Source organism: Camelina sativa, chromosome 2 (genome assembly GCF_000633955.1).
Source record: "Camelina sativa cultivar DH55 chromosome 2, Cs, whole genome shotgun sequence".
Taxonomy (NCBI): Eukaryota; Viridiplantae; Streptophyta; class Magnoliopsida; order Brassicales; family Brassicaceae; genus Camelina; species Camelina sativa.
In genome coordinates this window covers 7,043,507-7,068,139 of record NC_025686.1, presented here as the reverse complement: position 1 = coordinate 7,068,139, position 24,633 = coordinate 7,043,507, and the positions used below count along the sequence as shown (strand labels likewise).

Sequence of the window (24,633 nt, the reverse complement as noted above, 5' to 3'; positions counted from 1 at the left end):
AGATTGTCTAGCCCGTTCTTCAAGATCGTTATTTACTAAAATTTCTTTTATAAACTCTTTTCCACAGTTTGGGCAACTAATCTGGGAGTTATCTTTTATTTTAATTAATGTTTGATTGAAAAAAAAAAAATGAGTAAAAGGTTACAAAACCCTTTTCATATCCAAGAAAGCAATTCTATTCTATTTAATCGTGGGAATCAAAACTTTTAAATTATTAAAATAGATAAAATAACCCAATCAGATTTCTTTTTTGAAGGGGAAAAAGACGTATACCTACAAATAGGATTATACCGAGAAAAGGATTATATCTAAAAAAGGAAGGCACGTGAATTATTACGTCTATAAATAAAAGGTTCTGAAAACTCTATTTTGATCACACTCATAAATCAATAATATTCACTCATTTTCTACTAACACAGTCTGCTATGGGAAAACAAATCTACAAACAAGTATTCTCATCCTTCATCGTCTTAACTGTTTTACTCTACCAATCCAACCCCGTCTCATCTTTCTAAAAATCAATTGACCTAGCGAAACCATGCCAGCGTTTCGTCCTCCACCTCCATGATGTTACCTACAGTGGTAATAACGCGGCTAATGCCACTTCAGCAACAATTGTGAACCCTATAGGAGGACTAGGAGACTTCAAATTTGGGAAGTTTGTGCTCACGGACAGCCCTGTCACAATAGATGAGAACTTTCTCTCGAAACCGGTGGCCCGTGTTCAAGGCCTTTGGTTCGTCCACGGTAAGGAAAAATTCGACACTTGGATCGCTTGGTCGTTGGTATTCAACTCAACACAACACAAAGGTACATTGAACATGAGAAAATCCGAGTCTGGAGCCGACTAGAGACATTTCGGTCGTTGGAGGGACTGGTGACTTCATCATGACTCGTGGGATCGCAACATTCTCAGCCGATGTCGTTGAAGACAATACGTATTACCGTCTCAAAATGGATATTAAACTCTATGAATGTTACCATTAGAGTTACTATTAAACTCTATACATGTCTTGGGTTTGATTTTTCTAAGTTGTTATTTTGGGATTGATGTTTGTATTTCGGCATTTTATTGCTTTTCTCTTTTCCTAGTTGATGTTGTTCAAATTTCCAATAAATGGCATTGTAAAAATGCTCTAGTAAAACAATATAATGTTATGAATAATTATATCGTTACCTGGATATCAATTGTCGACCCATTAGTAGAGTATAAATTACTTTGGTGTCAAACCTAAAACCCTAATATTAATTGTCTTTATGACTTTAATTATTTATATGTTGTATCTTATGAAATATATTAATAAGAGAGACAACAATTCCTTTATAATCTCATTGCTCATAATAGATAATATCTGATAATTAATTCAAATCAGTCTACTGTTTCTTTCTTTCTTTCTTGCAATTTTTTTTTGATGGGTTCTTAACAGCAAATTCCCCCAAGTTTCTCACTGCCTTTTCTTTTATAAGTTAATAAATGTGCTAATAAATGAGCTACTATATCAGATAATTAATACCAACCATTCTTTAATAGGTTAGGAAACGAGAATCCGAATCGTATTGAAGTAAGTAATCTAAAATGAACCGATCCGAACCAAAATTAACCAGCGTCAAGGTACCCCTTTGTGTTCCAAAAAACCGTTTCAATATTTCCAATGCCAACTTCTACGTTTCCTTTCACATTTATAACTTTGAGATAGCTTTTAGCATTGTAACCAATAATAAACTCTTTAGGTATTCCATCACCGTCTGACCATTTTCTTGAAGATGTTTGGTGTAAGAAATATGTAAAGGATGATTCTTATTGAGCTCTTGACTGAAGTATTTATACAAGGAGAATACGCTAGGGTATTCTTACAACAATGAATGTACAAATATACGACTTTACGTAAGAGGAGGATCTGTGTCGATAATCATCATTTGTGATTGATATGGCAATCACTATGATTGATTCTCTACACGCCCCCTCAAGATGGAGGGGCTCGGCGTAACTCCAATCTTGTTGACGAAGGTGAGAAAAGGAATTCGTGATAGTGGCTTAGTGAGGGCATCAGCTAGTTGCTCTTTGGTAGTAACATGTACAACTCGAAGAGCACCAGATTGCACTTGTTGACGAACAAAATGATAATCCACAGCGATGTGCTTCCACTACAAGAAAATGAGTTCACTGTCACGTAATATTCCGTCACAATAATATTTTTTTCGTCACAATAAAAATATTGTTACGTATCTGTGACGATTGGTGAATTTTTTTTAGTCACTAAAACGTCACAAGAGTTGCGACTAACTTATATGTATCTATTTCGTCACCAAATGTAACGATTTGTAAACGTATCTAAAATGTCACAATTGCTTACTAAAATTATCGTCCCAAATACGTTTTATTTCATGACCAAAATCACGTATCAAGTTAGTCACTAATTACGACGCCACTGTAGTCTCAAAATGTCACACTTAGTGACCTGTTAAAAGTCGCTTTTCTGTCACGGTTACTAACTAAGAACATGTATCAAAACTGTCATTCAATTATGACAAAACTTTAGTCTCAAAACCGTAATGCATTTTGTTACTATTATTACGTTATAATGTTTAACTCATGACGACCAACCATTAGTGTCAAAATGATTATAGTTAATGACCATCGTCTCCTATTTTCTAAATATTATTGTTTTATTAAATTATTGTCACAATGATACATAAGCTATATATTAATAATTACAAAAAAACTTATATAATAAATTTTTTTATTAATTTATAAATTAAAGTAAACAAAACCAATATAAAAAACTGGAGTATTATTAATAGACAAAATTAAGCTAAACCAAACTTAATTAACTACCCACTCCATTGGAAACTTGTGAAGGAATAGATGTTTTCAATGTCAAGTGCTTGGAGACATCATGAATCATCCAAAGACATAGAAATCCCATTTTGCAGCCTTGTTTTGATATTCCAGCAATCTATAAAAAAACATACAAGTATATGAACATTTTCAAATGCAAATAAAATAATAAATTTTTAACTCATTAAAAAATATGTAACTATGCATAATTTAATCTATAAATATTACCTTAACATAAATTTCATATTTCTCCTTTTGGGTTAGACTCTATTGCCAATTCCTGGCATTTTGAAGACTCTCTCTGTGAAAAGAGTTCTTGCACATCTTCATCGATTTTTCCTACAATCACTCCATCTAAATATATACATATAGATCGATTAGAATAGTCAAATGGAAAATCTATATATACAATTATATATATCCATTAGATTAGTCAAAATCAAATCACTCCGCAAGTGTATACGATGATGATGCAATATTTTAGTAAACAAAGTGCTGGAACATGATAATAGAAAAAGATGAAAATAGAAAAAAGGATAATTTTAACGATTGGTTGCATAATATAAATCTAACAATTAAATAAAAAAGATGGGCACCAACCTTGCAAGAGTGATCGGTGAGAACGAGAGAAACAAAGCGGCGAGAAGAAAGAGTAATGAAGTTATCAATTAGGGTTACAATTTAAGAATTAGGTATATTCTTTATATATAATACACGTGAATTAGGGATACTAATAAATAGTTTAAGAGGGAAATTCCAAAAATTACTAAATATTTCGGAAATCTTTAGGCGCTTAAAATTCTAATTATTCATAAAAATAAAATATTTTCCAAAAATTAAAAATCTAGTATATGGTATCTTAAACTGCTTTGTTAAATTTAATTAAAATATAATAAAATTATTTAATCATAAATTCAAAGTGCTTGTTGACAAAAATAAATAAATAATAAACTGCTTTAAAATAACCATAATTCCTTACATGTTATAGTAACCAACTTGCAAATTCTTTTTCTCTAAGCAAGGTTAGATTATCTCCAGTTATGCCAGGATTAGCAGCAATCATGAATTTATTGGACAACCTACATAAAAAATATTAATTATTAAGAAACATAACAATATTTTATGTTTAGCCACTAATTAATGAAAATATAACATGTTTTCACGTACCTTTCAAATGATTTTAACAAAATTTATTCACAGTTTAACAATCATTTAGTCTTATAACAATTTTTTTTGTTTATATTCATGTTGTTTCATAGATTAATTAAGTGGTAGACATGAGATGGATAGATATGAAGTAAACTTATGAAGGATATTTAACTATAAGTTAAAATAGTTATCTACTTTATAAACAATACAATCATTTTCAGTTTTTAAGGATTATTATCAAATGTTCAAGATGTAATTGATTAGTTTATAAAAGAAAGATTTTAATTAGTAGTTTGTATTTTCCTTAATAAAATACAATGATCATTCTCTTTGTAAAAGTATATTTAACTGGTTAATCAATGTATGTTTGATAAAAAAATATCATAATACCATTACAATAGTTATTACTTAAATTATCGTAACAATTTTGTAAATATTTGAGACAACTTTTTGTCATAAATTAATTTGTAACCGTAGTATTATGACCAAACAATTACGAATTTGTTATAATTTTTTTCTTCCCAGTAAAGTATCTAAAAGATAACAAATGTGTGACAAATAATTTTGTCTCAAATTAACGTCACTATTTGTAACTACATATTTGTAGTAAAACCGTCACACTTGTTACGATTAATAATATTGACACTATTTAGTAGCTAATAGTGACAATTTTTAGTGACGACTTAATCCGTAATAATATTGTGACGAAATAATTACGAATTTATGACTAAAAAATAATGTCACAACATAGTATCTAAAAAGTCACAAATTTGTCACAATTTTTTTTTGTCTCAAGCTAACGTCACAATGATCTCTTTTTCTTGTAGTGTTCATTCGAGAGTGGAAAACTGGATTGTCACAGAGATAGGTAACTCCAATGTTATCACAGTAGATTGTTGGCGTGGAGGAGATGTTGATTTGATATGTCTATATTTTGTCTCTGCTAAGCATGTTTTTGTCACGCATCTAGTTAGGATAACTAATTGTTTTGCATGAATTTCTACTCTCTTTTGTACACTTTTCATATTTAGGTAGTTCTTGCATTATCTTTGCATACCTCGTGCATTTTGGAGTATTTCAGGTATTTAGGAGACTTTGGAGCCAGGCTGTCTCGAGTAGCGCCATCATTCCGTCATCACACATCCGCTCGGGTCGCGCCATCATTCCGTCATCACACATCCGCTCGCGTCGCGCTGTCATGCCGATCGAGTCGCGCTGTTGTGCTGATCGAGTTGCCATTCGAGTCGTGCCGTTCGAGTCGCGCTTTCGTGGGATTCAGCTTTCGACGTCTTCATCAAAATTGTAGAGAATTGAGTCATCTTTCCAATGCCGTTTATTTCAAGCCAATCGGAGGTGTGGTTCAAAGGTTATCATCGTTTTAGTGGAGGCGTATACATCCAGATAGAGTCGCGCTGTCGTGTCGATCGAGTCGCGCTGTCGTGCTGTTCGAGTCGCGCTGTCGTGCCGTTCGAGTTGCGCTTTCGTGCCGTTCAAGTCGCGCTGTCGTGTCGAGCCAACGCCATCACTCCACTCGAGCCAACGCCATCACTCACTCGAGCCATTACTCGTTCGCACATGTCAGGCAGACGTTCCATCCTACACGCTTCAGGAGATTCCCAAACCGACGCTTGATCTTGTCGTTTTAAGTTTTAGGGATTTTATGTCTTTACTATAAATACGTTTTGTTAAGTCTTTGCGACATGATCTAAGTTTTTTATCTCGTTTTTATTTTGTAAGGTTTCCCTAGCCACCAAGAACCGTTCCCAGACTTTGTATTCAGATATCTTTTGATACATTGAGTATTTGCATTTGATTTCTTTTACAAACTTGTTTATCTTTTTTTTTACCTATCTAAGAATGCTTGTTTCAATGTTTTCTGAGTTTGTATTGTTGATGATGATTTCCGGATCTGAGTAGTGCGTTAGTTCTTGAGGATGGGATAGATTAGGGGGAGGATCTTAGGATGTAGGGTGTTTAAGCTTGATTTGTATGATTCCCTTCTGGACTAGAGTTAGAATTACTAGTTTCTCTCTGATCAATTGGAACTAGGTTCGAGACATTTCCACACCCAAAAGGTGTTCGATGAAATGCCTGACCAACTAGTGCCAGAGACTTACGTTCCTAGCCTAAGAGATTAGTTGTCTAGGATGTTTGTTGACGTGAATGAACTTGTTTGTCATGCCTGCTCGACCACGTTTCTCTAGCGAGAGCTAGGTATGGAAGTGGTTGAGTCTGAGTAGCTTTTACCAAGAGATTGGATTAGCTAAGTTGTGATGTTCGTTGTTTAGGGATAGATTGCTTGTGGCATGTTAAACACTCTGTAGACTAGGATACTCCACCGACATCAATTACTCCCATCCTTAGGACTTTTATCCTTTTGATTGATATTACATTCCTGAGATTGTTCCGCTTCTTGCTTTTTAGTTTATGCTTAGACTCGTTTATGTTTTTATTAATTTTCATTTCTTGTCTTGCATTCTCGTTTCTAGTTCCAGAACACATTTCCGTTTGCATTTTTGTCATTCTAGATTGTTAGAAAAAACACTCTTTTTGAATTGGCTTGAATTGTGATTCCTTGATTGCATCTTGATTGCTAGCAACATCCCATTTGGATTGACACCTTAAATACTACAACACTTAAGGTTAATTGAACCTGCTAGGATAAGACACACAAAAATCCTAGTATCATGATTCCAAGTTCTTGTAACAACGAACATATCCACCGTAGCTCAGACGAGGTGTTTGCAACAGATCGATACTCAGCCTCGGTTGATGATCGTGTAACACCATTTTGCTTCTTAGATGACCAAGACACAGGAGAATAACCAAGATACGTGATATAACCATTCGTAGAAACATAATCCACTGAATCACCTGTCCAATCCGCATCCGAGTATGCATGTAAAGATAGAAGATTGTTGCGTTTGAGAAAAATACCATGAGTTGTAGTCCCTTTGAGATATCGTAATAAGCGTTTTGTAGCTTGCCAGTGATGGTCAGTAGGCGAGTGCATAAGCTGCGAGAGACGATTTACAACGAACGATATATCAGGATGGGTAAACGCAAGGTATTGTAAACTCCCAACCACACTGCGATATTGAGACGGATCAACGAGAGGAATGCCGGAGGTGATCGTCAGTTTAGGTGATGTGGCCATAGGCGTGTGCACTGGTTTAGCTTCAAGCATATTCGTCCGAGCTAGGAGATCCAGTATATACTTTCGTTGGTTGAGATGGAGGCCAGTTGGAACACGAATGGCTTCTACCCTCAGAAAATAGTGTAACTCTTCATGATCTTTAACGGAGAACCTTGTTGCAAGCGCATCGAGTGTCATATTGAGAAGAGCGACATCATTTCCTGTGACTAAAATATCATCTACATAGACTAGCATGTAGAGAATTGATTGACCACGACGCAGAATGAACAAAGAAGTATCAGCAATAGAATTGACAAACCCGACAGTGAGAAGATAGTTGCGTAGTTCAAGATACCACGCACGAGGAGCCTGTTTGAGGCCATAGATTGCTTTCCGTAACTTGCAAACATAGTCAGGTCTATCAGCATCTACAAAACCTGGTGGCTGACACATATACACCTCCTCTTGTAGAGTACCTTGAAGAAAAGCGTTGTTGACGTCGAGTTGTCGGATTGGCCAATCACAACCCACAGCTACATCAAGAACAATACGGATTGTGGTAGATTTGATTACAGGACTGAATGTCTCCTCATAATCAAGACCAGCTTTTTGATTGTACCCTTTGGCAACGAGACGTGCTTTGTAACGATTCACTGTACCATCTGGATTATATTTCATGGTGAAGACCCATCGACATCCCACAATCGTAACAGTTGGAGGTGGTGGTGGAACAAGATCCCATGTGTGTTGATCATGTTGAGCATTGATTTCCGTTGATGCAGCACGCGTCCACCGTTCATCTTGCAGAGCTTGGATAATAGTGCGTGGCTCAAAATCTCGTGAGGAAGCAAGTGTAGACGTGAGAATATATTTCTTGTTAGGTTGGACGAGACCAGACTTCGCTCGGTGGTCATCGGATGAGCATTGGCCAGAACAGGTTGTAACTGTGGCAGCGGAGTTGAGGAGGAAGATGACGATGTGGAGGATTGAGAATCAACGGAGGAAGCGGTTTGGGTTCTGGTTTGGGATGAGTGAGAACTGGACGATTGGTTTAAATTTTCGGTTTGGTTTGTGTTGTGGGATGAATTAGGATTAGAGGAGAGGGTTGTATTTTCTGGTTGGTTCGTTGTGGAAGGAGTGGAAGAGGAGATGGGTTCATGGGTTGAAGGTGTGTTATGGACTGGACTATTTGGTGGTGGATGTTGCTGGGCCGTGGGTTGCGGCCCATTATCTGTTGGAGCAGTGGGCTCAGACAGAAAAACAGAAGAAGGAGAAGAGGAAGACGAATTCGAAGAACATACCTGAGTAGAGGATGAAGACGACAGACCCGGCGATGGTGAGGAGACAGAGTGAAGGTCTGAGCGTGGGAGCGACGACCCCGACTGCAAAGGCAAAACCCGACTTGGAATTGGAGTTATAAGTGGCAAAAGAGTGAGTTCTGAGGACGACACGGCGGTGATGGGATCTGTGGCGGACTGCACGAACGGGAAAGAATCTTCAGCAAACGTCACATGTCGAGATACATACAAACGACTCGAGGCGAGATGAAGACATAAATATGCACTCTGCGTGAGTGAGTAGCCAAGGAAGACACAAGGCAGAGGACGATTGTCAAGTTTATGACTAGCATAAGGGCGAAGCCATGGATAACATTGACATCCAAAAACACGCAGTTTCTCATAATTCAGCCGTGTTCCAAAGAGCTTGCTGAACGGTGAACTCATTGACAAAACGGGTGTGGGTAGCCGATTGATGAGATATACAGCCGTCACAAAAGCATAAGTCCAATAAGTATTTGGCATTGAAGACGTAGACAAAAGAGTAAGGCCTGTCTCAACGATGTGGCGATGTTTCCTTTCCGAGATACCGTTATGCTCAGGAGAGAGTGAGGCGGCGTCGTTAGATGAGAGATACCGTGCGTTGTCAAGAATTCTCGTAAAGCAATAAACTCACCACCGTTGTCTGAATATAAAGTTCCGATCCGGGTCTGAAAACGGTTCTCCACAAGAGATTTAAAGGCAATGAAGGTAGGTTTGACTTGTGATTTGAGTTTGAGTGGGTATAGCCAAGTATATCTAGTGTAGTGATCCACAATGACAAGGTAGTATTTAAAATTATCAATGGATAGAATAGGAGAACTCCAAACATCAGTAAAAAGAAATTCAAGTGGTCTTGTAGAAGTGATAGTAGAGTTTGAAAAAGGTTGTTTGTGGCTTTTATTAAGTAAGCAATCAGAACAAGAGGTCTTTTGAGAGGAACAAGATTAAACTGAAAGTGAAAATTGAGACACAATTTTATTTAAGATTGATGAAGAAGGATGACCCAACCGAGAGTGCCAGGAAGAAAGTGAAGCTTTTGAAGAAGAGGTAACAGATAACACCACAGCTGGAGATGCAGTCATTGGCCACTCATATAACTCATTATTGGTTTTGCCTTGCAGGAAGGGGACCCCGTGCTGAGATCCTTCACCTGAAAATGAGTAGGGAAAAATCCAACAGAGACTTGATTAGCATTACACAACCGGTACACAGAAACAAGATTCTTCTTGATATTAGGAACACATAACACTTTATGTATTTCTAAAATACGAGATGGGGATGGAAGTAAGAGGGAACCAGTATGAGTAATTGCAGTGCTGGAGCCATCAGCATTCACAACACCATCGCCACCATGATAAGGCTGATGAAGAGCAAGGTTTTGGAGATCAGAGGTGATGTGATGAGTGGCACCGCTATCAAGGATCCATTGATTTGCATTGAGCGGGGCGCTAGCAGCAAGGTTGGCACGAGGTTGCCATGGTGAGGAGTGTGAGTTGGACTGTGTCGTTAGTGGTTGAAACTGAGGGCACCGACGAGCACTGTGTCCCTGTGTTCCGCAAATCTGACAACGACCAAGATATGGACGAGAACCACGGTTGTTCGGGTGAAAATGAGCAGGCGGAGTGGAGTGCTGAGAAGAGGACCCGTTTGCAGTGTTGGATCAGGAAAGGTTCTGAGAATGCTGGTTGTTGAAGTGTTGACGCTGAGCCGCATTTGCTGAGGCAGGTACCGGAGACAAGTATGCGGAAGTGGCCGCCAGAAGCTTGGATTCATGGTTAATGAGACGTTCATGCAGGTATGTGATTGACGAAGGTGTGTCGCGTCCTTCTACTTGATCAATGACTGGCCTGTACTCCTCAGGAAGACCATCAAGAATCATCTCAATTTGATCTTCAAGATCCTCTGGTTTGCCTAGAATGGCAAGTTGATCGAACCTGGTGACAAGACCTTGAAGGTAAACCTCAATTGTTTTGTCACCTTTGGTCCAGTGTTTGAGTTGAGTCTTCAACTGAAGGATGTGACCACGGCTGGGATTGGCATAGGTGGACGCCAAAGTTGTCCAGACTTCATGAGTGGTCACGGCACGAGCGACAATCGGTTGTTGAGACAACGAAATCGCTCCAAGCAGAGCACTGTAGATGAGGCAATCCTGTCGTGACCAGATCTGAAACGCCGGATTCGCCGTAACGACATCAGCAACAGTGGTGGTGGTGGGTGGAGCCGCGGTAGAACCATCAAGATGTCCCACAAAACCATAGCCATCAAGTAGCGCATGGACTTGGAGACTCCACATGAGATAGTTAGAGGGAGTAAGTTTAGGGACATTACTCATGTTGATGTTGATAAAGGTGTGAGCATTAGCAACAATGGTGTCAGAGACAGTGGCAGCAGACTCATTAGGGGAAGAGCTCATACTGAAAGAGAAAAAGAAATGAATTTTTTTTTTTTTTTGTGTTTAGATCGTTGCTCTTGATACCATGTAAGAAATATGTAAAGGATGATTCTTATTGAGCTCTTGACTGAAGTATTTATACAAGGAGAATACGCTAGGGCATTCTTACAACAATGAATGTGCAAATATACGACTTTACATAAGAGGAAGATCTGTGTCGATAATCATCATTTGTGATTGATATGGCAATCACTATGATTGATTCTCTACATTGGGAACTTGATAGTAGAGAAAGCACCGGGAGTATCGGAGCTGGAGGTGGCTGGTGAAGTTGAGGTGCTTAGCATATTCAAGATCTTAGGAAAGAGAAGAACCGAAGAAGATGGAGTGAGCATCGCGGGTTGCAAAGTGATGGATTGTCGGGTATGTAGAAGCGGACTGATGAGGCTGTTGCGTAGCGGAGAAGTTGTGTTTGAAGGCCCGTGCGCGTCGCTGAAACGGGAGAAACAAGACGTGGAACAGGTTGGGAAACGGAACGAGTGTGGGCTTGTGATGGGAGAATGGAATGATTAGTCGGAGATGTAATTCAATGCATGGAGCCAGTCATTAGGAAACCAAAATTCATTTCCTCTGAGAGTGGAGCTGTGAGAATTGAATGCTGAGATTTACTAAAGCAATCAAACTCCAAAATCAATTAAATCTAATTGTTTAGGATATTGATTTTTTGGTATTACCCTGATGATTATTTCCTTTGTTACAGAAAGTGTCTTATTATAAACAAAATTAAAAGTCTTAGCTTATTAGGTAATAAAGTTTTGTAACTTTGTTTACACATTTAATATCAGGGACCCTTGATACTTTATATTTGTCAAAATAAATGATACTTTATATTTGTCAAAATATAAATTTGTAAAATAAAATTATTCAAGTTGAATAAATTTATAGTTTTCTTTTCAAAAACCCGAACATAAATTGCTTAGAAACGAAACTGAATGGTGATAAAATCCGAACCGATAAACTCTCCTACCCGAATTTACTTGTTTTGGATATTTATTTGGTATTACCCGATGACTGTTTTTCTTTCGTAGTTTTTATTATATCAAAAGAAAATTTACACGTAATAAAAGTTTGATAACTTTGTTAACACATTCAATAATATTATGATTAACTAACGGCTTTGTTCGTTCAAGATCAATACGAACAGATCACGGATGTGTGCCATGTAGGTCAGGCAACCCTTCTGTTGTATTTTTTGTTCCCCCATACCATACGAATCCTTGGGTAGGTCTCAAATCACAAATGGTAAATTATAATTACAAAATGTAGTTAGAAATAATTTAGCGGAAAGATAGTTGGAAAAATTTGGCTAATTAACGAATAACATAGTTGGACATTTAAATCCCCTGTTTCATAAATCGCTAGATGCTAGTCACACGGTCAGGGTGGGCATAGCCGCATAGCGTCTAACGAGAAAATTAGAGATTAAAGATTAATTGGAGATTAATTTAGGTTTATTTTATTAAATTAAAAATAAAATAAAATATATAATATTAAATATATGTATAATTCTATTTATGTCAAAAGAAAAACATCACATAAAATATAAAACTATAGTATTATCTTTAAAATTAAGGTAACCACATAAAAACGTAACTATAAAATAAAATTTTATGATGTAAAAATTTGTGCATTAGTTATTGTAAAACATCACAAACTCTTAATTTAAATGTCTAAATAACAAAAAAGTATATTTAATTTATATTTAGCTCCAAAAATAATCTGTATACATAAAACTAAGGGGGTGTTATTGAACAAGGATTTTAATAGATTTCAATTATTAGTGGATTTTAGAATTCAAAACTTTTCTAATTCATTTAACGTGATATTGTTGTCATTATTAGTGGATTTGAATGACATTACTAATGGATTTGAAAGTCATTAGATTTTATTATTTTTGAAGTTAGATAAAAATAAAATAAATTACTCATAATTATATCAAATAAAACAAAAATATGTCCCGGCAATATTTTCTGGTTTTGTCGATCTGAGTTGGAGATCTGATTGGGGTTTCTTCTTGATTTATGGTGGTGGATCTCTGCTGGAGACTCTTGTTGTTTGATTCAGCTGTTAAGAGTTTTGATTTTTTGGATCTGAGATGGAAAATCAATCTTTTAGGGTTTTCTTTCTATGTGATTTCTCCCCTGTTCTTCAATCAAATGAAACAAAAACAAGAGGAACAAACATCTTCAATCAAAATGAAACCAGAGATATAAGAAAAACCAGTGAAATTGTGTAAACAGTTAATTTGATAGGCAGAATCAGATCTGAGGATCTGCAAACTGTGTCAAACCCTAAAATGAAAGATCACAGTGGTCTTTTGGCCATAACTATATTTTATTTCTTAATTCTTAGATTAATCTCTTGAATCAATTTTGAAAAAAGAGAGAAAGATAAAGAGATTGAAATACTTGAAAAATATGTGGGATTATGTTTGTTCATCTTTTTGAAGTGAAATACGTTGAAATCTAAAATAACACCAAATCCAATGGACATTGAATAACAGTATTTTTAAAGAATTCTAAAATCCATCAAATAAATCCATAATCCAATAACAGCAGATTTTAATGTACTTTTTTAAATACCTAATTGAATAACACTGGATTCCAAAATACATCAAATTCTTTTAAAATCCATTATTCAATAACAGCCCCTAAGCTGGGAGTAATCGGATTAGACGGTTTATAATCGAATTAAACAGACATAATCAATAATTAATGCTAGGCGGAGATTAGTCATTAATCGAAGTAGAGAAGGTGAGTCTAGCGATTTTACGAGATGTAATCGGTGCTAGGCGGAGATTTTAAAACAGGATTAAATTTAGATCAACCCTTAATTATTTAAAAAAATATTTCTGAAATGTTCTAACAAAACTTTTTTTATATCTTTCCATATATAGTTTATTAATTTCTTTAATTTTTTTTTGTGAAAGTCTACAAAGACTTAAAAAGTCTAAAGAGATATAATATAAGATTTTCAATGAATTGACTTGGTAATTTAGTTTGCATTATCATATTGCAACTGGACCCTTGTATATGTAGAACAAGTTGATATGTACAAATTGTATGTTGACCTGTTCTATATGTACAAGGGTCCACTTGCAATATGATAATACAAACGAAATTACCAAGTCAATTCATTGAAAGTCTTATATTATAACTTTGGCAGGATATGTGATTCCATTAATTGCTCTTCTAAGAAACTACAAACAGAAGAAAGATACCAAAATATTATCTTCAATCCTTCCTCTCTACCCATGGCATTTTCTTCTTCAAACTCTTGGAGATACGACGTCTTCCCAAGTTTCAGAGGGGAAGATGTCCGTAATAACTTCCTCAGCCACTTGCTCAAAGAATTTGAAAGTAAAGGAATAGTGACATTCAGAGATGACCATATCGAAAGAAGCCACACGATCGGTCCAGAGCTCAGAGCAGCCATTAGAGAATCTAAGATCTCAGTAGTCTTGTTCTCAGAGAACTATGCTTCATCAAGCTGGTGTTTGGACGAGCTGGTCGAGATATTGAAATGTAAGGAAGAACAAGGACAAAAAGTGATGCCGGTTTTCTACAAAGTGGATCCATCTCATGTAAGGAAACAGACCGGAAAGTTTGGAATAACTTTCTTGGAAACTTGTTATGGTAAGACGGAAGAGCAACAACACCAATGGAGGCAGGCGTTGACTCATGCTGCCAATATTGTTGGAGATCATCCTCAAGATTGGTGAGTTTTTATATATCTTATTTTCGTTTGATTAAATTTTAAAATGTAGTGTGGTACTAGACTAAAATTCGAGATAATATAGTTTTTTTTACACTAATTGTTAGAAGGTATTCGAATGATATTATTTTTAATCGTCAGGGACAATGAAGCATATATGATCACAGAAATAACCAAGGATGTACTAAACAAATTATTAAATGCAACGCCATCAAAATATTACAATGACTTGGTTGGAATTGAAGCTCACATTGCAAAGATGGACTCTTTGTTATGCCTTGAGTCTCAAGGAGTGAGGATAGTAGGGATATGGGGTCCTGCAGGCGTTGGTAAGACTACCATAGCTAGAGCTTTATATAATGTATATCATGAGAACTTCAAACTTTCTATATTTATGGAGAATGTTAAAGAAAGTTATAATGGTGAAGCTGACCTTGATGACTATGGTTTGAAGCTGCGTTTACAACAAAGATTTTTGTCCAAACTTCTTGATCATAAGGATTTGAGAATTCGTCATTTAGGCGCCATCGAAGAAAGGCTAAAGAACCAGAAAGTTCTAGTTATTCTTGACGATGTGGACAATATTGAGCAACTCAAAGCCTTAGCAAAGGAAACTCAATGGTTTGGTAACAAGAGCAGAATCATCGTGACAACTCAAAACAAACAACTTTTGGTTTCACACGAAATCAACCACATGTACAAGGTGGCTTATCCTTCAAAACAAGAAGCTCTTACTATATTTTGCCAGCATGCTTTTAATCAAAGCTCCCCATCAGATAATTTCAAGGACCTTGCAATTGAGATTTCAGCTCTTGCTGGTCATCTTCCTCTGGGTCTACGCGTTCTTGGTTCGTTTATGCGTGGAAAGAGTAAGGAGGAGTGGGAGTTTTCCCTGCCTACGCTAAAAAATCGACTAGATGGAGAGATAGAGAAAGTATTAAAAGTCGGGTATAATGGCTTACATAAGGATGACAAAGCTTTATTTCTTCATATTGCATGTCTTTTTAGCGGTCATCACAAAAACTATGTGAAAGAGATGGTCATAGCTAACAATGACTCGGATGTTAGTTTTGGACTTAAAGTCTTGGCTGATAAATCTCTCATACAAATATATGAGAATGGTATAGTCGAGATGCACTCCTTACTTCGACAATTGGGGAGAGAAGTTGTTCGAGAGCAATCTCTTTACGAGCCAGGAAAACGTCAGTTCTTGATGAATGCTAGAGAGACGTGTGGCGTCCTTGCAAATAATACTGTAAGTTCTTCTTTTTTTTTTTAAGACACCAAAGCAACAATTCCAGTAACTTTTTTTTTTATCAAGAATTTGCATCAACATATATGTTAGAGAGTAAGCCAATAATTTTTTTGAATATGAAATGTAAAATATGAAAACTCTAGACGAATTTTATTTATAGAACTAAATAAAATATCATAAACAACTAGAATCATGAAATTGTGATAACATATCTCATCAACTGTTACAGTTTCATATATTCAAATTTATGGTTATGCTTAGACATCGCTCTCCTATATAAAATTATATATGTCTTTCTGAAACTTTTTTGTTTTGCAGGGTACGGGAACTGTATTAGGTATATCGTTAGATATGAGTGAGATCAAAGAGGAGTTCTATATAAGTGAGAAAACCTTTGAAGATATGAGGAACCTCTTATATCTAAAATTCTATATGAGTAGCCCTGTAGATGATAAAATGAAAGTCAAGTTGTTGTTACCAGAAGAAGGGTTAAGCTATCTTCCGCAATTGAGGTTATTACAGTGGGATGCATATCCTCTCGAGTATTTCCCTTCTCGCTTTCGACCCGAATGTCTTGTCGAACTCAACATGTCTCATAGCAAGCTTAAGAAGCTATGGAGTGGAGTTCAGGTTAGATATATATATATAATTTTTTGTTTCCAAAGTTTAACTAATTGATTTATAGGTTTCTAATCCAATACCAACAATTGCAAGGAATAGAGTGGTCGATCTATGTCTTTTACATACTATGTTTAATCCAATCTCAGTTTAACGTAGGATTATGATATTTATTGTTACAATTTTCAATTTTGTATAGTTTCTAGATCGTTTTCCCAATGATATAGAGATGATATAATTTTTTTTTTTTGGGCGTTCACTGTTCAATTTGCATAGTTTGAGTTTTTTATGAGTCTTGTGTTCTGTCTTGATATGATGTCCTTTGTGCTTGTGTTTATGTGCAGCCGCTTAGAAACCTCAAGATAATGAATCTGTATAACTCTCGGAAATTGGAAATCCTTCCAAATCTTTTGGAAGCAACAAACCTAAACACATTGGATTTGGGTTGGTGTGAGTCTTTGGTAGAGCTTCCTTCATCTATACAAAACCTTCAAAATCTGTTTTTGTTAGAGATGTCTTGTTGCCAAAAGTTAGAGATCATCCCAACCAACATCAACTTATCATCTCTAGAGTTCCTCCACCTAAGATATTGCGCTCGATTGAAGACCTTTCCAGAGATTTCAACCAATATCCGTCTTCTCAAAATAAAAGGCACTTCGATCACTACAGTGCCTCCATCAGTTGAATATTGGAGTAAAATTGTAGAAATTTGCATGGAGAGGACTAAGGTAAAGCGATTGGTTCACGTTCCTTATGTTTTAGAAAGGCTATGTTTGAGAGGAAATTTAGAATTGGAGTCTATTCCAAGCTACCTCAAATATCTTCGTCGGCTGAACATGATTGACATCTCCTATTGTATCAATATTATATCGCTACCGGAGCTTCCAGGCTCAGTATCCGCCTTAACAGCTGTGAACTGCAAGTCACTTCAAAGACTACATGGCCACTTTCAAAACAGAAGCATCACCCTGAATTTCACTAACTGTTTAAAGCTAGATCAGAGAGCACAAGAAAAGATCCACCAGTCAGTTTACATCCACCAGTCCGCATACAAAGTTGCTACCTTACCTGGTGAACAAGTACCTGCATACTTCCCCTTTCGAAGTACGGGAAATTCAATAATGATCCATTCAGATAAGGTTGATCTTTCAAAGTTCAACAGATTTAAGGTATGCCTCGTGCTTGGAGCGGGAAAATCTTTTCAAGGTTGTGATATAAAATTCTACAAACAAGTATTGTGTGAACCGAGAACGTATTCTGTGCCAAAGCGTCTTGATGCTCCATTTCTTGAAAGTGATCATCTTTGCATGTGCGAGTTTGGATTACTGCCACCACATCCTCCAACGCAATGGGAGCTTCGACGGCCAATCAAAATGATGATTGTTTCCTTTGAGAGTCGCGNCCTTTCGAAGTACGGGAAATTCAATAATGATCCATTCAGATAAGGTTGATCTTTCAAAGTTCAACAGATTTAAGGTATGCCTCGTGCTTGGAGCGGGAAAATCTTTTCAAGGTTGTGATATAAAATTCTACAAACAAGTATTGTGTGAACCGAGAACGTATTCTGTGCCAAAGCGTCTTGATGCTCCATTTCTTGAAAGTGATCATCTTTGCATGTGCGAGTTTGGATTACTGCCACCACATCCTCCAACGCAATGGGAGCTTCGACGGCCAATCAAAATGATGATGGTTTCCTTTGAGAGTCGCGGCCCTAATGGATGCGAAGTAAAAGAATGCGGTTTACAGTTCTTGGAGCCTCATGAGACATCGCAATTTCGGTCTCTATCAGCTCCTCATTACTTTGGTAGTAGTTGGATTGGTAATGATAGTCGTAGTAGTAGTAGTAGTAGTATCGAAGAAGTTATCCATGCAGATCAGGAGGAAACTAGTAGTGATATTGAAGAAATTATCCAAGGAGACAAAGAAGGAACCAGCAGGAATAAATCTGTTAGGAGATGGATTAAGGTTGTAGCAAAAAAAATGAGGCTTAGCTTGGAATGTCTACAGCCCTGTAGAAAAGGTTTCAACATATATAAAATAAGATAACGACTGTGAATATGATAGTTGATAAAGAAGGCTTCGTTCGGTGAAGAAGACAGCATAAGCCATAAAAAGGTGTTACATGGTCAATGTGTTGGTGATGTTCCTTTTTAGTGTACCTCATATTTCATTCGCCTCAACTACGTACAAGACAATAGAATAGAAGTGTTTCTGAAATATTGTAAAACAGTTCTGTTTTGATATGTGTGAGCAATTTGATAACATATGAGGAGACATATGTGTCTACTTTATTTGATTTTGGGAGTTTAAATGTTTGATTTTGTTTAGAGAAAACTAGCCAAGGAGCACCGTATGACTTGGAAAACTTGGAAGTGTAAATTAAGATCAAAGAATAGAGAGTTTGGGCCTTTATGTAATTGCAGTTGCCTCCATTAAACGCAGCGTATCACATCCTAGTAGTAACGCCAATTTTGGACCAAAGGCTTTTTGACAAAGCTTGTGGTCGTTTCAAAAGAGGATTGATAAAACTTAAAAAAACAAAAGAAACAAAGCTTTAGGGATTTGAAGAAGATAAGAAGCAGCGATACACAATGCTTCAACTCTGCTCCACGTTCCGTCCTCAACTTCTTCTTCCTCCCCGTCAGTTCAGGTTCACGGACGGGGTTTTGATTCGGTTAGCCTTCTCAATTTCACGATTCTTCCCATTTCATCTTTTCAAAATTAGTTTCGTGATGAATTAACATCACTGTTTGTTCACTCGAAGTGAAGTTAGTTCCTTCAATTACAGTTTGCTAATTTGGTTTGATGATAAAAATCGATTTTTTTGGTTATTTTAATTGTTTTGATGAATAAAAATCGACTCTTTTGGTTGGTTTGATGGTTTGCTTAGGATCATCTTTTGAAACAATCTTTCAGCTAACTGTTTTGTTTGTATTTTGTGTTTGTAAACAGACAAATGAACTTTGGTGCAAGCAATTCAGTGAGTATCAGACCAGTGATACGTTGTCAGAGAGCTAGTGGAGGTAGAGGTGGAGCTAACAGAAGCAAACCCGCCAAGCCGCCTGTTAAAGAAGGGAGCAACAAAACCGTAATCGAAGGTTTGGTTACAGAATCACTACCTAATGGGATGTTTCGAGTTGATTTGGAGAATGGGGACAACATTCTTGGTTACATTTGTGGTAAGATTAGGAAGAACTTCATAAGGATACTCCCCGGGGATAAAGTGAAAGTCGAAATGAGTGTTTATGATTCAACTAAAGGTCGTATCATTTTCAGAATGAGCAGTAGAGACTAAGAGTAAAGAACTCACCACTCTTTTAAGTGTGTTTTGTGATCCTGTCAATTCTTATTTTTCTAAGTTTAGGCAAGTTTGAATGGGTAAAAGAATCATGTAATCGTACAGCAGGGTTTTTACATCGTCGTTATTCAGGTTTTTACGCGTGTTAATGTTCTTCTTCTCCTAAATTCGTAAAGCTTGCACATACATCTTGGCCTGTCTTTTTTTTAATGGACTACTTACTATGCACCGTGATTAGTGTTTTTTTTTCGTCGGTACAGCGAGTCTGAATGTCCAAGTTCTTTAGTTTTAGTAGTCTTGTTGTTATGCTCTGTTTGTTTCCTAACTAGAAGCCATTGTAAAAGCCCTTTTGTGAACGAACATGTATGTAACAAGAATGCTCTGTTTTTTATCCTTTAGGAAACCACATTCATAGTTCCGGGTTTAAGGTTTTGGATTTGGTTTGCTTTTATGAAAGTTTAGATAACTATTGTTAGATGAAATCTTTGTTTTTTTTTTGGTAATTTATCAATCTATGTCCCCAAATTCTTCTAGACCATAGTCCCTACTCCATAAGTCACTACTGAGTTAAGTAAGCTTACAGCGTTTAGGCAAACTCGATCTTTATTAAACGTTTAATATATTTTAATTCTAACCTAATCAAAGACCGACCTTAGCTCAGTTGGTAGAGCGGAAGACTGTAGTAATTGCTGAAATCTTTAGGTCGCTGGTTCGATTCCGGCAGGTCGGATTTTTTTTCAAAAACATATTTTGGTTTTTTTCTTTATTATCTAAAAAGATCATAATTTCATTTCTTTTTTTTTTTTTTTGTCACTAATTGGGCAAAAATATGGAAATTTTATGTTTCTTCTTCCAAAAATATAGAAATTTTTGTTAAATCCTCTTAATATATGTTTCTTCTTCCACGTACTTCTAATTGTACTTTACAAAAACTAGTGTTGGGACTTGGGCGGAATTAAAGATTAGATTGCTTTGTGTGAAGACTTTGTTTGTAGTTGTTATGATTTTATGTGAAAGTTAAAATAGGTAACAAGATTTAGTTTTATCTCTTCGGGGACATCCGATAAAATCTCTATGGAAAATTCAAAATTTTGGAGACTCATTTAGATCTAAACTCCAACTACAATATTTCTTCTTGTTGATGTACATTGAAATCTAAACTAGGAATCAAGAAAATTCAGCATGAACATATTTTCTTGTCGTTACCAAAACAAGACAAATATTGTGTAGCCCACAACGAACTAGTTGTCTTACATGTATAAATTAAACCAACTGAGATCAATCATTTCATAGGAGCTGATACGGGTTAGTTGTCAATTCTTTAGCTCTTTGTACTTTGTGTTTTATTTGATCTAACCAATTTTTGAGGTTGAGTATAATGTTTGGAAACTAAGTCTCCATTGTTACTTAACATATTACTAAATGGAAATGAAATGGCTTCGGGTAAATAAAAGCAAGACGAATGGTAGTTGAACCATCAGTAACTATCCGAGTGACGAGTGTCCTGAAATCTTAAGTTCGATTTTAATTCAATGGTTTTGGCAATATAGCTAAAGAAAAATAAAAATATCAACAAAACCAATGTGCGTCTCTCAACCCCATTCTTTATACCAAAAGAACAATAAAACATTTTAATTATGTACTATATAAATAAAGGTTTTTAACGCCCACTTCATACCCACAAAATCAATATACTAGTCATTTCTACTAAATACTCTACTCTCTAACCATGAAAGTGCCAATCTACAAACAAGTATTATCCTTCTTCTTATCCATTTTACTTCTCCAATCCAATGCTGTCTCGTGTGTACAAAAGTCATTCGACCTAATGAAACCATGCAAGCATTTCGTCCTCTACCTCCATGACATCACCTATGATGGTAATAATGCGGCTAATGCCACGTCAGCATCAATCATGAACCCTATAGGATTCGGAGACTTCAACTTTGGGAAGTTTGTGATCATGGACAACCCTGTGACAATGGACGAGAACTATCTCTCGGAACCAGTGGCTCGTGCCCAAGGCTTCTACTTCTACAACATGAAGATGAATTTCAACGCTTGGGTTGCTTGGACATTGGTATTCAATTCGACGATGCACAAAGGGACATTTACCATAATGGGTGCTAATCCGTATGCTATGGAGATGGAGCTAACCAGAGACTTATCGATCGTTGGTGGGACTGGTGACTTCCTCATGACTCGTGGGATTGCTACGCTCGAGACCAAATTCGTTCAAGGCAGTATGTATTTCTGCGTAGAAATGAATATTAAACTCTATGAATGCTACTAGTTTTGTGTCCTGGGGTTTGATGTTTGTGTGTTAAACATTTTATTGCGCTTTGTCCGTTGGTTATTGATGTTGTTATAATAAATCCCAATAAATTGTTATTGAATAAACCAGCGCGTTGTAATGGTGTATTGGTGTTGTAAAGTTTAACGTCATAAAGTTTGTATTATGGGCCACTGTAAAACCCAAAACAAAAAATAAGTTTTCCCGTCCCAAAATGGATATAGAGTCGTAATTCTTTTTTTCTTTTTCTTTTTGGTTTCTTCCTGAATGTATTGAAAGCGTAGTTGTAACTGGTTGTTATACTCGAGCTATGTTGATGAAGACGGCAACAGAGGAAGTGTGTGACACAAGAGTTGATACATGATATAACAGAAGAGTATGTGTAAGACAAACGTCTACGTCTGTTGTGACACAAGAAACTAGTTTTAAAGAGTGGTTGTAGAGAGAAACAGACATGAACTGAAAGAAGAATATAAAGTGACGATCCTAAAGTAGAAAAATGCCATGTGTGCTTCGAGTTCATAAGAGAAGTGACATGAGCCCTGTTATCAAAGGGAAGCCCAAGCGTGGGGAGCTTAGGGTTCTTGAAGAATATAAATAGAACGCAACTGCGAAAAGAAAAGGTTGCGCATCTTGGTTTTATTGACAGAGACACACAGGCGTGTGTGTGACGTCGCCCCACCAGAAGAGATTGAAGATCTGCTGTTGGTGGTATCTCTGGGGAATCTGTAGTCGTCGCAGAAGACTACATTGATGTGTTGATGCTGTAAGCAGGCCCGGCTCAAGTTGTTGTTGGACATGGTGCAAAAAAAAAAAAAGAAATTGATGTTTTTAAGGTGTTAATTGTAGATTTCATAAATTTAGAATCATTTTTATCAAAAATATTAAACTTTGAGGGCTCAAAGCCTCCTAAATTTTTTTTTTTTTAAATGAAACCTGGTGCAAAAGCACCGCTTGCACTGCATCAACGCCGGCACTGGCTGTAAGACATCACAAGATTCACAGAGTTGGTTTGTTGAAGCTACACTAGTCGGAAAAGACAATGGGTGGTAGTTTTCTTTCATAATTTCATTGTAAATCTAGGAAAGAGTGGTGAATGTCATATAACAATTGTAGGTTGTGGCCTTTTTTTAGTGAATGGTTTTTAGACTTGGTCCCAGGGATATAGGTTAACCGAACCAAGTTAACGAACTCTATACTTTATGCTCTCTTTTTTTTGTATGAATGTAAAATTCTATTCAACAAAAAAGATTGTTTTACAATAAATGCAGCTTCAATCTGAGTAGTAAAGTAGAAGTGTTAATAAATCAATAGCTAGTAACTATGGTTTTGGAATCAATAGCTCTCACTGGAATGCTTGTCATGGTGTTTAGTCGATTCCAATATGTTTATCAATCATTGCAATGAGAACTTGGGGTGGTGTTGTGGAGTCACCATGACGCCGGCGATTCCTTTTGGACCAAAGACTATGGAGTGTGAGCTGAAAAGTGTATCGTAACACAAAGGAGTGTAGGCGGCCAGCTGTATCAAAAAGTATGGGCAAGAGGGAGTTCCAACTTGTTGTGAACCGGCTACCCAGGAGCTTCCCAGTGAGAGCTGACCAAACTTGGGAGGAGTACGGACAGGAAAAGAACAAGTGATCTCGTGTTTTGACGGCCGCCGCACAGAGTACACATGTGCCATTCCATATTAGCATTTTGTCCCCCGTTGCTAACCGGTTGCGCATAGCGAGCCAAGTGATAAAGGAGTATTTAGGGGTAGAGTATTTAAACCAGACAGTCTTATACCATTCACAGACCGGGAGTTTCTGCCTTACTAAGTGCCAAGTATCATGTGCAGCGAATTTTGTCTTGAAAACACCAGTTTTTGCTTTCCAGAGTGAGATATCATTGTTAGAAGTTAGTCGAAGAGAGGCCATCGCATCCTCAATCTGATTTAGAACAGGAACGCGATGTCTACGTCGACAATGTGTGGAGAGGGCTGCAGCGATAGTACTGTGGAGGGATATACTCATATCAATGATACCACGAGATCCTGATAGGCCAATGAACCTCCCAAGGGGGGACCAGATGTCATACCAGAAAGAGGTATCGGTTCCAGAACGCACGTCCTTTTGGTGAAATAGCTTGGCCTTGTCTCTATATTTCAAGAGTTTACGCCATATCCATGAGCCTGAGCTTGTTTTTTCCTTAACGGACCACAAAGCTTTATCCCGAAGTAAAGTTGTGTGACACCAATTCACCCACAATGAGTCTTTTGCCGAGAGCAGCCGCCAAATAAGTTTCAAGAGACTAACAGTGTTCAATTCCGAGAGTAACCGAATACCTAAGCCTCATTTCTTTCTTGGCTTACAGACATCAGACCAAGCTACCTTTGCTTTCCTAGTACTGAGAGTTGGTCCCGACCATAGGAAAGCCGAGAAGAGACTTTCAACCTCCGTAGTACACTTTTTTGGTAGCCGAAAAGCAGAGAGCCAGAGACTTGTGAGGCTTGTAAAAACTGACTGGATAAGCTGGAGACGCCCTGCAAAAGATAAGAACCAACTTGTCCAGGAATTGTT

General features: G+C 36.9%; 5 protein-coding genes, 1 non-coding gene and 1 pseudogene across 6 annotated transcripts; 5 read left to right on the top strand and 2 right to left on the bottom strand.

Annotated features, from left to right (window-relative positions):
- On the top strand, positions 400-1,106 carry LOC104719187 (annotated as a pseudogene).
- LOC109126466 (uncharacterized mitochondrial protein AtMg00810-like) lies at positions 2,896-7,802 on the bottom strand. Its single transcript, XM_019230026.1, has 2 exons — positions 6,704-7,802; positions 2,896-2,957 (listed from the first exon to the last, which is right to left on the bottom strand). The coding sequence occupies exons 1-2, from the start codon at positions 7,800-7,802 to the stop codon at positions 2,896-2,898; spliced, it is 1,161 nt and encodes a 386-aa protein (XP_019085571.1).
- LOC104749244 lies at positions 9,522-10,856 on the bottom strand. The gene is made up of 2 exons (XM_010470837.1): positions 10,173-10,856; positions 9,522-10,073 (listed from the first exon to the last, which is right to left on the bottom strand). Exons 1-2 carry the CDS (start codon positions 10,854-10,856, stop codon positions 9,522-9,524), a joined length of 1,236 nt encoding a protein of 411 aa, XP_010469139.1.
- On the top strand, positions 14,104-17,927 carry LOC104719179 (putative disease resistance protein At4g11170). The gene is made up of 4 exons (XM_019230023.1): positions 14,104-14,612; positions 14,751-15,864; positions 16,183-16,494; positions 16,827-17,927. Exons 1-4 carry the CDS (start codon positions 14,149-14,151, stop codon positions 17,925-17,927), a joined length of 2,991 nt encoding a protein of 996 aa, XP_019085568.1. The 5' UTR covers positions 14,104-14,148.
- On the top strand, positions 18,994-20,014 carry LOC104719170 (translation initiation factor IF-1, chloroplastic). The gene is made up of 2 exons (XM_010437034.1): positions 18,994-19,156; positions 19,435-20,014. The coding sequence occupies exons 1-2, from the start codon at positions 19,074-19,076 to the stop codon at positions 19,775-19,777; spliced, it is 426 nt and encodes a 141-aa protein (XP_010435336.1). The 5' UTR covers positions 18,994-19,073; the 3' UTR covers positions 19,778-20,014.
- Positions 20,427-20,510, top strand: TRNAY-GUA. Its single transcript is given in 2 exon segments — positions 20,427-20,463; positions 20,475-20,510. It is a non-coding gene; the product is annotated as a tRNA-Tyr (tRNA).
- LOC104719160 (dirigent protein 12-like) lies at positions 21,461-22,288 on the top strand. The gene has a single exon (XM_010437024.2). It carries the CDS (start codon positions 21,510-21,512, stop codon positions 22,071-22,073), a length of 564 nt encoding a protein of 187 aa, XP_010435326.1. The 5' UTR covers positions 21,461-21,509; the 3' UTR covers positions 22,074-22,288.